The following is a 13,721-nucleotide window of genomic DNA, read 5'->3' as shown; positions in this document are numbered from 1 at the left end:
CTTTGAAGTCAGTACAGCGCGGACGGAGCGGCTGGGGCGGGTGCTGTATTAGCAGCGGGTGCGGGCGGCGGTAATAAAAACGGACCCCACACAGCGGGGCGGCAGCGCGCGCTGACCCCCCCCCCCCCCCCAGCATACCTTGTCTTGTAGGGAGGGCTGCGACGGGGCTTCTATCTGCAAGCTCCGTCCAGCTGTTCAGTTCAGGGCTGTGACGGGGCTTCTTCCTGTAAGCTCCGTCCAGCTCTCGTTCATGGCTGCGACGGGGCTTCTATCTGTAAGCTCCGTCCAGCTGATCACTCCTTCATGGCTGCGACGGGGCTTCTTTCTGTAAGCTCCGTCCAGCTCTTGCAGCATTTAGTGTGCTGCGTGGCAGTGAGGGTGCTCTTTGTGAGGACCGACACGCCATGCGCTGCTCCGTGCAGCGGCACCATCCCGGACCCATGGTTTTAGAAGAAACTGGTAAGGGATGTGTGCGTAAGTAGTAAAAATAAAATTTAAAATAAAAATATTCACAAAGTGTGGGAGCCCCCCACACCAGCCCTGTTGCTCCGACGAGCACAGAAAAAACACTGAGGTACTCGGGGAGTATGGAGGGGAGGAGTGTTACTGAATTTGAATATTCAGTGCCCTGTTCCTTTCGGAAGCCGTCCATATCCCAAGAGTACTCCAGTGACCCCTAGTGGATGAAAAAGAAATATTATCCCTGTCGAGGGAATCAATGTTGTCTGACAGGGTATCAGTCCATGCTGCTGCAGCACTACACATCCAGGCTGAAGCAATAGCAGGTCTCAGTAGAGTACCAGAGTGTGTATACACAGACTTCAGGATAGCTTCCTGCTTTCTATCCGCAGGCTCCTTTAGGGCGGCCGTATCCTGAGACGGTAGGGCCACCCTTTTAGATAAGCGTGTGAGCGCCTTGTCCACCCTAGGGGATGTTTCCCAACGTAACCTGTCCGTTGGCGGGAAAGGGTACGCCATCAGTAACCTCTTAGAAATCACTAGTTTCTTATCAGGGGAACTCCACGCTTCTGCACACAATTCATTTAATTCATCAGATGGGGGAAAAGTCACTGGCTGCTTTTTCTCCCCAACATATAAACCTTCTTGGTAGTAACCGGGTTAACATCAGAAATGTGTAGTACATCTTTCATTGCAGTAATCATGCATCGGATGGCCTTTTTAGACTGTACATTTGTCTCATCATCATCTACACTGGAGTCAGACTCCGTGTCCACCATCTGAGCCAGAGGGCGTTTATGAGCCCCTGACGGCTTCTGAGTCGCATGGGCAGGCGCGGGCTGAGACCCCGGCTGTCCCAAGGCTGCTGCGTCATTGAACCTTTTATGCAAGGAGTTGACACTGTCGGTTAAGACCTTCCAAATATCCATCCAATCAGGTGTCGGCCCGACGGGGGCGACACCACACATATCTGCCCTTGCTCCGCCTCCACGTAACCCTCCTCATCAAACATGTCGACACAGCCGTACAGACACACCGCACACACACAGGGAATGCTCAGACTGAGGACAGGACCCCACAAAGTCCTTTAGGGAGACAGAGAGAGTGAGTATGCCAGCACACACCACAGCGCTATATAACACAGGGATTTACACCTATAATAAGTGATTTACCCAGTAGCTGCTTAATTATCTTATTTGTGCCTAAATTTATGTGCCCCCCCTCTCTTTTTTACCCTTCTTGTATCTGGATACTGCAGGGGAGAGCCTGGGGAGCTGCTTCCAGCGGAGCTGTGAAGGGAAAATGGCGCTGGTGTGCTGAGGAAGAAGGCCCCACCCCCTCAGCGGCGGGCTTCTGTCCCGCGTTTTGTGTAACTTAATGGCGGGGGTTTTTACACATATACAGTGCCAGACTGTATATGTGTATTTTAGTGCCAAAAGGTATTTTATAATTGCTGCCCAGGGCGCCCCCCCCCAGCGCCCCGCACCCTACAGTGACCGGAGTGTGTAAGTGTGCTGGGAGCAATGGCGCACAGCTGCGGTGCTGTGCGCTACCTTAATGAAGACAGGAGTCTTCTGCCGCCAATTTCGTCGTTCATCTTCTGTCTTCTGGCTCTGCAAGGGGGACGGCGGCGCGGCTCCGGGAACGGACGATCGAGGTCAGGCCCTGTGTTCGAACCCTCTGGAGCTAATGGTGTCCAGTAGCCTAAGAAGCACAAGCTAGCTGCAAGCAGGTAGGTTTGCTTCTCTCCCCTCAGTCCCACGTAGCAGTGAGTCTGTTGCCAGCAGAAGCTCACTGAAAATAAAAAACCTAACAAATACTTTCTTTTCTAGCAAGCTCAGGAGAGCCCACTAGGAGCACCCAGCTCTGGCCGGGCACAGATTCTAACTGAGGTCTGGAGGAGGGGCATAGAGGGAGGAGCCAGTGCACACCAGATAGTACCTAATCTTTCTTTTAGAGTGCCCAGTCTCCTGCGGAGCCCGTCTATTCCCCATGGTCCTTACGGAGTTCCCAGCATCCACTAGGACGTCAGAGAAATAATAATAATAATAATAATAATAATAATAATAATAATAGTATCCTTTAAAGAAGCCCCATCTGGAACTGGAAGAGAAGTGCTTAGACATGTCATAGGAAAACCATTTAAAGCACTTAATTCTCTAAAAGCGTTGCATTTTATAAACCATTTGCATTTATAATAAAGCATAAATGCACAGTAATGATTTAACGTAGCAAGGGAAATATGTCAGCACTGCATTCATTTTGGTGGCCTGGCTAATAAAAAAGATTTTTGAGAATGTGCACATTAAATGGCCAGATGGCAGAAATATCCATACAATATTTTATAGATAGAAGAATAAAATAAAGAAACCAGTACCTGCAGAACCTGAGTGTTTGTTGCTTGGGCTTCTGTCAGTACTATGTCAGGGTGATCCGTTTCATAGTGTCTCTCTAGCTGAGTTTGGGAAGTGAATAGTTCCCCACATATTTCACAACCAAACGTGCTGTCTGTCTCATTGAAGTGGTCTGTGGCTACATGGTGCTGCAGGGCACCCGGGAACTGGAAACACTCACTGCAGTAGAGACACTGGAAAGGCTGGGAACCTGAAAGTAAGAAAGTCCAAGTAAGAAAACAACTAAAAATCCAGGAAACCTGGAAAATCGTTTTGCAGTGTACAGAATATCTCTTTAAAACAGACAATGAATAGTGTTGTTTTTGGCACTCATCTGTGAAAAAAATCCATGAGATAGGGAAGTCCAAGCAGTAAGGACAACTTGACACCTATGTGAATAAATCATTAAATAATATTAATATGCTTGAGCGCTAAACCTTTCCTCCCGATCTTCCCCCTCCATACATTAGTCTACCTTTTAGTACAGAGCCGCAATCCACTTTTAACTTACAGTATGTGAAGAAGGCAAACAAAAGCAAAACAATACTGGAATGTAGAAAGCTTCAGATCCACAGGGAAATCGAGCGAATTACACATCCTAAGTAATGAGACTCTGCATTTCACCTTAGAATTTAGCATTGGGTGCATTTCATGTTAAGTTTTGGGTGAAATTCTTCAAGTTAATTCAATCATCAATGTCACCATACTTGCCTGAGTGCTTGCATTTGATATGAACTTGCAATGCGGCTGACGTTGGGTATGTCTGCTTACACTTCTCACATTCATACACCTTGCCATCTGATAAAAGTAGAAAGTGACAGTCAAATTATTGATAAATTCATGATGTGATTTCCAATATATAGGTTTACTTCAAAAGCAGTTTTTAACCACATAACTGACGATTTATTTCGCCGAAAACCGCTCCGAAATTGTCGTTTTTTTAATGAGTGAATTAGGTGAAGAGCATGACATTAACCCTATCCTAAATGATTTAAGGAAAAAAATAATAATATTTTTTTTAAATAGTTTGTTTTTTTCAAACATCGATCGGGAACATTGCGACTTTCATTTTGAAAGCTGGGACAGCCTGAAGGTATACAGGGGGAGTCTGGGGGTGGCTTGGAAGGGTTCACTTACTCTACCCAGCGGCTGCCATTGTCTGCAGCCGCTGGAGGGGGGGGGGGGGGGGGGGGAAAGAGGGGGATCTTGCCGTGCTGACTGATCAGCAGCACGGCAGACACAGGGGGAGAGTGCAAGGAGGCAGAGGGACCTTCCGATCCCTCTGAGAGCAGCGGGGGGAAGTTTATCTTCCCTGCCGCTGCTAACACGCTCTATCTGACTGGTCGCATCCTGTGCGACCAGGTCAGATAGAGCACTTGCAGGCATGGTTGCATCTGATGCGATCGTGCCAGGCAAGTGGTTAAGAGACAAATCAGACTAGTCATGGGATTAGAACAAAAGATAGACAAAGTGCAGGCACCAAGCTTTTCAGATAATTACAACATATATGAACGCTAGCATACCAACATTGCTCAGTGTTGTCACATCGAAAAGGAACTTCTGTTCTAACCGTACCCGATCCAGGAGATGGTGGGTTATGTTCAACCCTTAATAAGCAGGACAAACAAAAATAACTAACACGTGCGAGACCTCCTCAATAGATAGATAGATATTTCACCCGTTCCATTGAATGGGTGATATATCTGTAACCCATCAGCGGGTGTGTACATCAGATAGGTCTATGAATGACATTCACAGACATAATGTGTCAGCCGAGCAGCTGGCGATACACTGCCGTGTCTACCCGCATGTACGGGTGACCCACCATCTTCCCGTAAACTGGCTAAAGGACTGACATACTGTAAGCTAGGTGTGCAAATACAAATACCTGCCCAGTTTTATCAGGAAAACACATCAACCAGCCGATTGGTAAGTGTGTATGCTTACCAAATTGGCCGCTATGTCTGCAAATCCATAGGCATAGCATGCACCCAACCTTAAGAGTTTAATACATGCCATAGTTTCCTACTTACCCCTGCACGATACGGTGAAACACCCACGATTCGCAGGTCCACAGTGAGGGGGTGAAGCTATAGGCTAAATGATGTAATGCTAGTCATTTAGCTCCGCTTCCTTCCAGCTACAACTCGCCACGCTACTGCCTGTAGTAATTATCATGCCATCCTGCCCATATCACTAGGAAGCTGGTAGAATGCGGGAGATACGCCTACTCTTCCGGGCTGCGGAGGACTACCCCAAAAATCAGCAGTCTCCCACAGCTTCCGGGAGGGTCGGCAGGTATAGTACATGCTATGCTGACTGATTTAGAAAGAAAGTATTTAAAGTCCACTTTCTCTGTCAGTAGTAAGGAGGCACAGACAGTGGGAGGTTACAAATGAAACTGGAAAAGCATGGGGGAATTCGAAAGAACAGACAACCACGTGTAGAACAATCCTATCAAAAGGTGGCAGTGTCTGCTTTGTAAAATTTGCTCTGAAAACATGGGGCCTAAAATAGGATTTTAATTACCTACCGGTAAATCTTTTTCTCGTAGTCCGTAGGGGATACTGGGAATCCATTTAGTACCATGGGGTATAGACGGGTCCACTAGGAGCCTTGGACACTAAGAATTTGATCGTGTGTGCTGGCTTCTCCCTCTATGCCCCTCCTACCAGTCTTTACTCTAGGAAACTGTGCCCGAGCAGACGGACATACTTTGAGAGAAGGATAGATAAGGAAAGTGGTGAGATTACGAACCAGCGCACACAGAAAAATTGGAAAGCTATGCTAACCAAACTTGAAACATGATCAGCAACAGATGAACCAACCAGAATAGTTAACTAAGTAACAGTGCTGGAAGAACGAAGCACCGGACGGGCACCCAGTAACCCCTACGGACTATGAGAAAAAGATTTCCGGTAGGTAATTAAAATCCTATTTTCTATAGTGCTGAGGTTCCTGCAGAACTGACTGTCCAAAATGAAGGTCCTCAGAGGCCAAAGTATCAAACTTGTAAAACTTTGCAAACATATTAGACCCTGACCAAGTAGCTGCTCGGCAGAGCTGTAAAGCAGACACACCCCGGGCAGATGCCCAAGAAGAACCCACCGACCTAGTAGAGTGGGCCTGTACAGATTTTGGAACCGGCAAACTTGCCGTGGAATAAGCATGCTGAATAGTGAGCCTGATCCAGCGTGCGATAGACTGCTTTGAAGCAGGACACCCAACTTTATTGGGATCATAGAGAACGAACAGCGAGTCGGATTTCCTGTGACGAGCTGTTCTCTTTACATACACCTTCAAAGCCCTCACAACATGCAAAGACTTTGAAGTAGCAGGTGTCCGTAACAGCCGGAACCACAATAGGTTGGTTGATGTGAAACGCGGACAACACCTTAGGAAGAAATTGCTGACGAGTTCTGAGTTCAGCTCTGTCCTCATGGAAAATTAAGTAGGGACTCTTGTGAAATAACGCCCCTAGCTCAAACACGTCTTGCTAAAGCAAAGGCCAACGGTGTGACGGTCTTCCACGTAAGGTACTTTACGTCAACCTCCTGTAACGGTTCAAACCAGTCCGATTGGAGGAACTGCAGCACCAAACTGAGATCCCAAGGTGCCGTGGGAGGCACAAAGGGAGGCTGGATGTGCAGAACACCTTTCAAGAACGTCTGGACCTCAGGGAGAGAAGCCAATTGTTCCTAAAAGTAAATGGACAAGGCCGAAATCTGGACTTTCATGGAGCCTAGTAGGCGTAGGCCCACATCCACTCCCGACTGCAGAAAAAGCAAGAGACGTCCCAGACGAAATTCCACCGCAGAATATTGTGTGCTCTCCCACCAGGAGACATACTTCTTCCATATACGGTGGTAATGTTTAGACGTTACCCCCTTCCTGGCTTTCAGAGTTGATCGCTAGCTGCTTTTGGTCGCTGCGCAGCGATCAGGAAAAAAAATAGCACTTCTGCGCATGCGTCGCAATGCGCATGCGCAACGTACTTTTACAACAGCCAATGTAGTTTCACACAGGGTCTATCAAAGCTTTTCAGTCGCACTGCTGACCGCAGTGATTGACGTGATGGGGGCGTTTCTGGGTGTCAACTGACCGTTTTCAGGGAGTGTTTGAAAAAACGCAGGCGTGCCAGGATAAACGCAGGCGTGGCTGGGCGAACGCAGGGCTTGTTCATGATGTCAAACCAGGAACTGAATAGTCTGAAGTGATCGCAAGCGCTGAGTAGGTCCGAAGCTACTCTGAAACTGCACAAATTTATTTTGTAGCCGCTCTGCGATCCTTTCATTCGCACTTCTACTAAGCTAAAATACACTCCCAGTGGGAGGCGGCATAGCGTTTGCACGGCTGCTAAAAACTGCTAGCGAGCGAACTCGGAATGACCCCCAATATCCCTTGTTTTGCAGATGAGATGGAACAATGAACTGAGTCTGTACAAGTTTTTGAATAGCGTCCTGTAAAGGTTATACTTTCCTCTTGTGAAACTGGTAAGCCCGATTTGAAGAATCTGTGGAGGTGGGAGCTCTTGAAACTCCAGTCTGTAGCCCTGGGTAATAAGATCTATGACCCAGGGATCCTGGCATGAACCTGTCCAGATGTGACTGAAAATTTTAGTCGGGCTCCCACCCGCAAGTCTTCCGGGCATCACGCCCCACTGTCATGCTGAAGGCTTTGAGAAAGCAGAGCTTGAGCTCTATTCCAGTGAACCGGCAGTTGCTAGTTTGCGTGGTTTACCTCTAGCGCCTCTGTTGGCTGTAGAAGAACCACTGGTTTTGCCCTTAAACTTGGCAGTCCGAAAGGACTGTAGATTAGGTCTTGAGTAGGCCTTCCTGGCTGGGGTAGCTGCAGAAGGAAGATACTGTATGTGGACTTATCCGCAGTAGCTTTGGAGATCCATTTGTCTAGTTCATCTGCAAATAAGGCCTATCCTGTGAAGGGTAGGCCTTCCACGCCTTTCCTGCAGTCCGCGTCTCCAGTCCACTGGCGTAGCCATAAGCCTCTGCATGCTGACACTGCCATAGCAGTGGTGCGTGCATTAAGCAAGCCTATTTTTTTTTATGGTTTCCACCAGAAAATTCTCAGAGTCCTGTATATGTTGCAGGAGTAAAATAATCTCCCACTGAGGCAAGGTATCTAACCCCTCAAGTAGGTTACCCAACCATTTGGCGATGACCTTAGTAATCCACCCACATGCTATAGTGCAGGCATTCCCAACCACAGTCCTCAAGGCACACCAACAGTGCAGGTTTTAGTAATATCCAGGCTTCAGAACAGGTGACTTAATTAGTAGTTCTTTTATTTTGATTTAACCATCTGTGCTGAAGCCTGGATATCACTAAAACTGGCACTGTTGGTGTGCCTTGAGGACCGTGGTTGGGAATGCCTGCTATAGTGGGTCTCTGGGCCACCCCAGCAGCTGTATACAAAGATGAGTGTAGTCTCAATTCTACGATCAGCCGTGTCTTTTAGGGAGGCTGCACCTGGGACAGGCAATACAATTTTACATGTCAGCCTGGATACTGATGCATCCACTATCTGTGGATTTTCCCATTTTCTCCTATCCTCAGGAGGAAAAGAAAAAGATATCAACCTTTTAGGGATTTGAAATTTCCTATCAGGATTAACCCACGGTTCTTCAAACAGAGTATTTCGTTCCTTTGACACAGGAAAAGTGGTTAAGGACTTATTTTTTATATTAAAATAAGATTCCTCAGTCTCCTCAGAACTTCTCTAATAGCTTCTATGAGAGCCTCTATTCCCTGTGGCAGAGTAGCCTCCCCCACCTCTGAGTCCACCTCCCCCTCCTCTCTGTCTGACCCTTCATCATCAGAGTCAGACTGCAGGATATGGGCCAAAGGACGTTTTTGTGGACAAATGGCAGGGGACTGAGACGCTGTTTTGGGTGCAGAGTCTCTTTTCATAAACTCAGTCATCGAGTTAAGTATTGCGTCTTTCTCATTGCGGGACAATTTAGTAGACATAATGGAAATCATTCCCCGAATGGAGTCCAGCGAAGCTGGCACTGACCCGCTAGCCTGGGAAAGTACATTGCACTGAGTAGACTGTAGTGAACTCCCTGGAGAAGAGGAACACTGTGCCTTACATGAAACACACTCTTTGTCTGACGTACTGTGATAGTGCCAGCGCGCGCACACACACACACAGGAACAGGTTAAATGCACAATTAACCCACAAAGAGCCCTTCCAGGGAGAGACAGAGATAGTATGGAGCCAGCACACAGCACCCTTACTGCTAATGCCAAGCTTAGCTGGGTCACAGACTAAGTACCCAGATTGGAGACTTGGTACACTAGTAAGCGCTCCCCACCTGGTATGAACCCTGGTACTGCTGAGGTAATCAGGAGTCTCTCTGGAGGAACTACGCGTCTGTGTCCACTGCAGAGGGAAAATGGCGCTGGTGAGCTGCTGGATCTGCTCACAGTGAAGCCCCGCCCCTTCAACAGCGCGTGGTCTTCCCCGCACCTTTTTATACTGGCTGAGGTAATTTTGTGCCTAAAATGGAGAGCCCCCTTTTAAGTCTGTAATGCCAATCTGGGTACTGTGTACACATATAGTGTACTGAGACTCAGTTCGCTGCCTCAGAAGCCGTGCGTCTGCACTGTGTACCGAGTCTGGAGACCCAGCCGCACACTATCAAATTCTTAAAGTGCCCCTGGCTCTTAGTGGACCCATCTACTAAATGGATTCCCAGTATCCCCAAGGACGTAAGGGAAAAAAGACTGACCATCTTGTTAATTGGTTAGCCTAGAGCGTAACCCTGTGACAGGTCCTCTGGTTCCAGCAAGATATACTTACTACTGCTCTTGCCAAAGACAGAAACCGCTTCTGAACAATGGAGCTCCTGAGTTCTAGACATAGTCTTTAAAACAGAAAAGTGCTGATTCTTTTGGAGTTTGAAAATAGTGCAAGCATGGCACCATGCTTGCAGTGACATTCTTAGGTTGACAAAACCGGGGAACCATATGAAATGTTTTTGTGGAAAACCAGGTATGGTGAACCATGGGAAACTAAAACCTGCCCAGCTGAAACAATAGTCAAGACTAAAATAGTCAAGGAAGAAAACAAAGGAACACAGTGAAGAGTGTGTAAAAGGAGCACAATGTAGTACAAGCATAAAAAGGCTAAGATAACACAGACTTGAAGAGAAGAAAAAAAACCCGGGGGCTATGAGATCCCACCAATTTCTCAAGTATGAATTCCAAGCCCTTGAGGACTATTGTCCAGTACATTCATTGGTAAGATGGACTCGTGGGGAAACCGTGGATCCTGGAGGCAGAGTAACGGATGATTACGGTCCACAAACTGCTGTACCTTCAAAATTGGATTTACACCCCATCAGCTGGGAGTGACCAATCCCCTGAAATAGGCAACCAAATGGAACTTTTTAAATGCTAGTCATGTCACAAATGCAAAAGTGCATTTTGAATAGGGACAGATATGCATAGAACCCACTGCTTTACAGAATGGACATCATGGTTCCCAATACCCTCATACAGAATTTAATGTCAGTGTGCAAGCTGGTTAGAAATGTAGAGATTAGCTATTGGACACAACCATCCTTGCTCTAGGGAAGAAACACTCTCCTAAGCCACAGAAACACAAAAAGTGCATACAAAAGTGCATTAACAATTTAGGCCCTTTTAGAATTATGCTATGTGGCACATAGAGCAAGACCGTAAACTCGAGGAACCAAATTAACAGCACACTAGATCTGACAAGAGGAAAGACCATGACCCCCCTGACAATACAGAAGCCTTAAAGTGGTGACAAGACAAAAATGAGTGCCCAACTAGTAAGTGTTGATGGTATCTGTATAGCATCCAAAAGAAAGATTCCTTGATAACCAGGGATGCCAGTAACTCCTATTTCTTATAGCCTGAATCAAGTAGCACAGAAACTGACTTGAAACGCTCATAAGCAAATAATTTGTTAATGGTTTATAAAACCAACATGGCCCAAATAATTAAGAGAATCTTAGAGTAGAAAAGGACCCCTTATATTCAAGAGCCCTGCAGTTAGCAGCCCTTAATTTGTCAAATACAGTAGATGACCAAATGAATGGTGAAATGCTTTTCTAGACACTAGAAATCCACAAGAACAAGGTTCTGAGTGAGCTCTAAACAGTAGATAGTTGATAACCATTAATTTTAATAGTTGGTAACCCTGACTGACAACAAGTACCCAATGGGTAAGACATGAGCACAATTGCGTGTCTGACGACTAGCTAGTAATCCAAAGGATTTACCGCTGTCACAATTCTTCACATTTTGAGGTCATCAGGACTTCTATTTGGGCTGCACTGGAGAAGAGGATGAGGTCTGGGGAATCAAGGCGTGGTGCTATGACTGTTATCTTCCCTAGTAGTTCAAGGAGCTAATGTGAAGTAAGTTAGCCTTTTAGGTTTATGTTGTGAACAGAACTCTTCCCACCTATACTATCCATCATCTATTCTACTTATCGCAAGAAAAGGGTCTTCCCTAAAAGAAAGTACAAACAGCAACCGTTGCAAACAATGGCAGGGGAAAAAAAAAAAATCATTCCCTTCATGCTGATGCGACAGCCTCACAAAAGTACAGATAAATAAAATGAGTAACAAAAGGACAATAATGTCATGGTATTTTGTCCAGCTCCGAAGCAGGGCACCGAAAAGGGAGTAAGAAAATGGGTTACACAGAGAGAAGACAAAGTCCACTCCATGCTTCCCTTGGGAGAACATGCATCTCATCTCCTGTGCCTTATCAAGAGCAGATAGTGCGTAATGAATGAATAGGCCACAGTGCACTCTCAAATATCAGTTCATTCCTACAAAAATATCTGCTAAAAGTAACATTTAATAAAATTTATTTTTTCATGTTAATATCCTTTATTAATATGGTTAGGCTTTAAAAAAAGTTTTGAACTCCAGTCACGTACTCACCTGGATGCTCTAGTTTTGTGTGTTTCTGTAGAATAGAGGTGTTTGAGAAGACTTGTTCGCAGGAACTACACTGTGCAGAAGAGAATTTGGAAGATCGATGATTCTGAGCAGCAAACAAATCCGGGTGATGTGTGCGGTTGTGGTACCATAAGCCGGACAGTTGCTGTGGATAGTCAGGTGGTAATCATTTTACTACACCAACGAACTTGGAGCATTGTCTCAAATACCTGGCAAGTGGAAGAATATATTTATATACCTGGTATGCTTTGTCACAGATCTCACAGTTGTAAGGCTTTCCTCCAACGTGGGAGACAATGTGTCGTTCTAGTAGAGAAGGGGCACTAAAAATCTTCTCACATGAAGGGCACGGGTGGTATTCCTTGGAATGTACAACTTGAATGTGTTGTCTGTTCTCCTCCAATGTAGGGAAACTCATTCTACATTTCTGGCAGTCATAGGGATCTTCAATGTCTGAAAAAGCAATTATTAAAAATAATGTACTTACTGTATAGTTTTGTTGAGCTTTCCCCCACCCTGACATGTTCTGCAGTACAGTATAGGTTTTGATCTAATGTCTGGAAATTCAGTACCCTGTCTGTTGAATGAGTTCAGCGCTGTGCTTCTTTGAATAAAATGTGTGTCTAGCGTGGAAGAAGCGACTAAAGCTGTGTTATACCATTTAAGGAATGGCACATTTCTGACAGCATTATGCTATTAACCAATCAGCCCCGTTCAAGTCACATAACCCCCACTCTATTCTCCCTTCACTATCTGTCTGCAAGATGATGAATTGTTTTTAAGATTGTCTTAGTGACTTTCAAAGCCCTAGATCACCAGGGCCCAAGGTACCTGAAGCAAATTCTGATTCTTTACTGCCCAGCATGATTACTGCGACCTATAGAAAAAGGACTATTAGCAGTACCTATAATATCCCTGAATTAATCTGGAGGTCGAGCTCTCTCTTTCATCCACTAGGGGACACTGGAGTCCTATACACTAAGTTGAAGCTTGCAACCGGAGGTGTGGCACAATCTAAAATTTAGCACTGTCTGCACAGCCGGCTCCTCCCCCTTCACATCCCTCCTCCCTCAGTTTTGAAAATTGTGCTGGAGGTACAGCAAGTGGGAGCACTGAGCTCCTGACAAGAAAACTAATGAAACTTAAAATTGGGCTGCGTCAATCTAATGAAAAGGGGGACAAAGCCCACTGATATATGAGTAAGTACTGGTCATATAAGGGCCCTAGTATAGGTTTTTACTACAGGAAGCCGCTGTGGGACCGGGTAAGAGTGGTCCCGTAGCGCACGCTGGCGGAGTAAGACGCCGCAGTAGTAGTCCGCGCAGCTAAGGTGATACCTCAGTCGCGGAGGTGGGGGGGGGATGCTTCAGTGCAACACTCCTATGTGTAGAGACGCGCCACTGAGGTTCCGGGTGATAGGGGTCCCGGAGCGCGCACGCTGGCGGGCAGAAAGGATAGTATACAGGGCGTGGGGGAACATAGGAGCACACAGCATTGGGGGTGTATAAAGAACGCTCCTCCTCTGTGTGTGTAGAGAGGCTCTGGCACATTATATAGCGGAGTAGATTGATTAAGTTATGCAGTGGAGACCACCTGGGGTATTACTTAAAGAATGAAGTGACCAAAATTTCAGTGGTGGCCATCTTAATTATTCCATATAGGTGCCAACTGAGGGGTAGGGATCAGCCCTCCCCCTCTTATGTGTTATCAAATAAGATTAACCCACCAGGGATTTTTATTATAACAAGGCTCCCTCTGCTGGTGGAACTTTAGAGTGTGCGTGTATATATCTATCTATCTATATATATATCTATATATCTATATATCTCTATAGATCTATATATCTATAGATAGATAGATAGATAGATATACAGGCCTATAGATAGATGTACAGGCCTAATGTAACG

The 13,721-nt window shown here is 46.0% G+C and overlaps 1 protein-coding gene across 2 annotated transcripts in view; it reads right to left on the bottom strand.

Annotated features, from left to right (window-relative positions):
* ZBTB40 (zinc finger and BTB domain containing 40) overlaps positions 1-13,721 on the bottom strand; it is a 368,246-nt gene that overhangs the window by 26,907 nt on the left and 327,618 nt on the right. For both annotated transcript variants that reach the window (XM_063942961.1, XM_063942962.1), the window contains 4 exons: positions 12,053-12,267; positions 11,797-11,959; positions 3,564-3,650; positions 2,837-3,063 (listed from right to left, as the gene is read on the bottom strand). In XM_063942961.1, coding sequence (XP_063799031.1) covers positions 2,837-3,063; positions 3,564-3,650; positions 11,797-11,959; positions 12,053-12,267 — 692 coding nt within the window. The remainder of the gene's footprint in view (positions 1-2,836; positions 3,064-3,563; positions 3,651-11,796; positions 11,960-12,052; positions 12,268-13,721) is intronic.

The sequence above is a fragment of the Pseudophryne corroboree genome, chromosome 10 (assembly GCF_028390025.1).
Source record: "Pseudophryne corroboree isolate aPseCor3 chromosome 10, aPseCor3.hap2, whole genome shotgun sequence".
In the NCBI taxonomy this organism is placed as follows: Eukaryota; Metazoa; Chordata; class Amphibia; order Anura; family Myobatrachidae; genus Pseudophryne; species Pseudophryne corroboree.
Note: the sequence above shows the minus strand (reverse complement) of the source record. Positions and strands in the feature narration are given on the sequence as shown.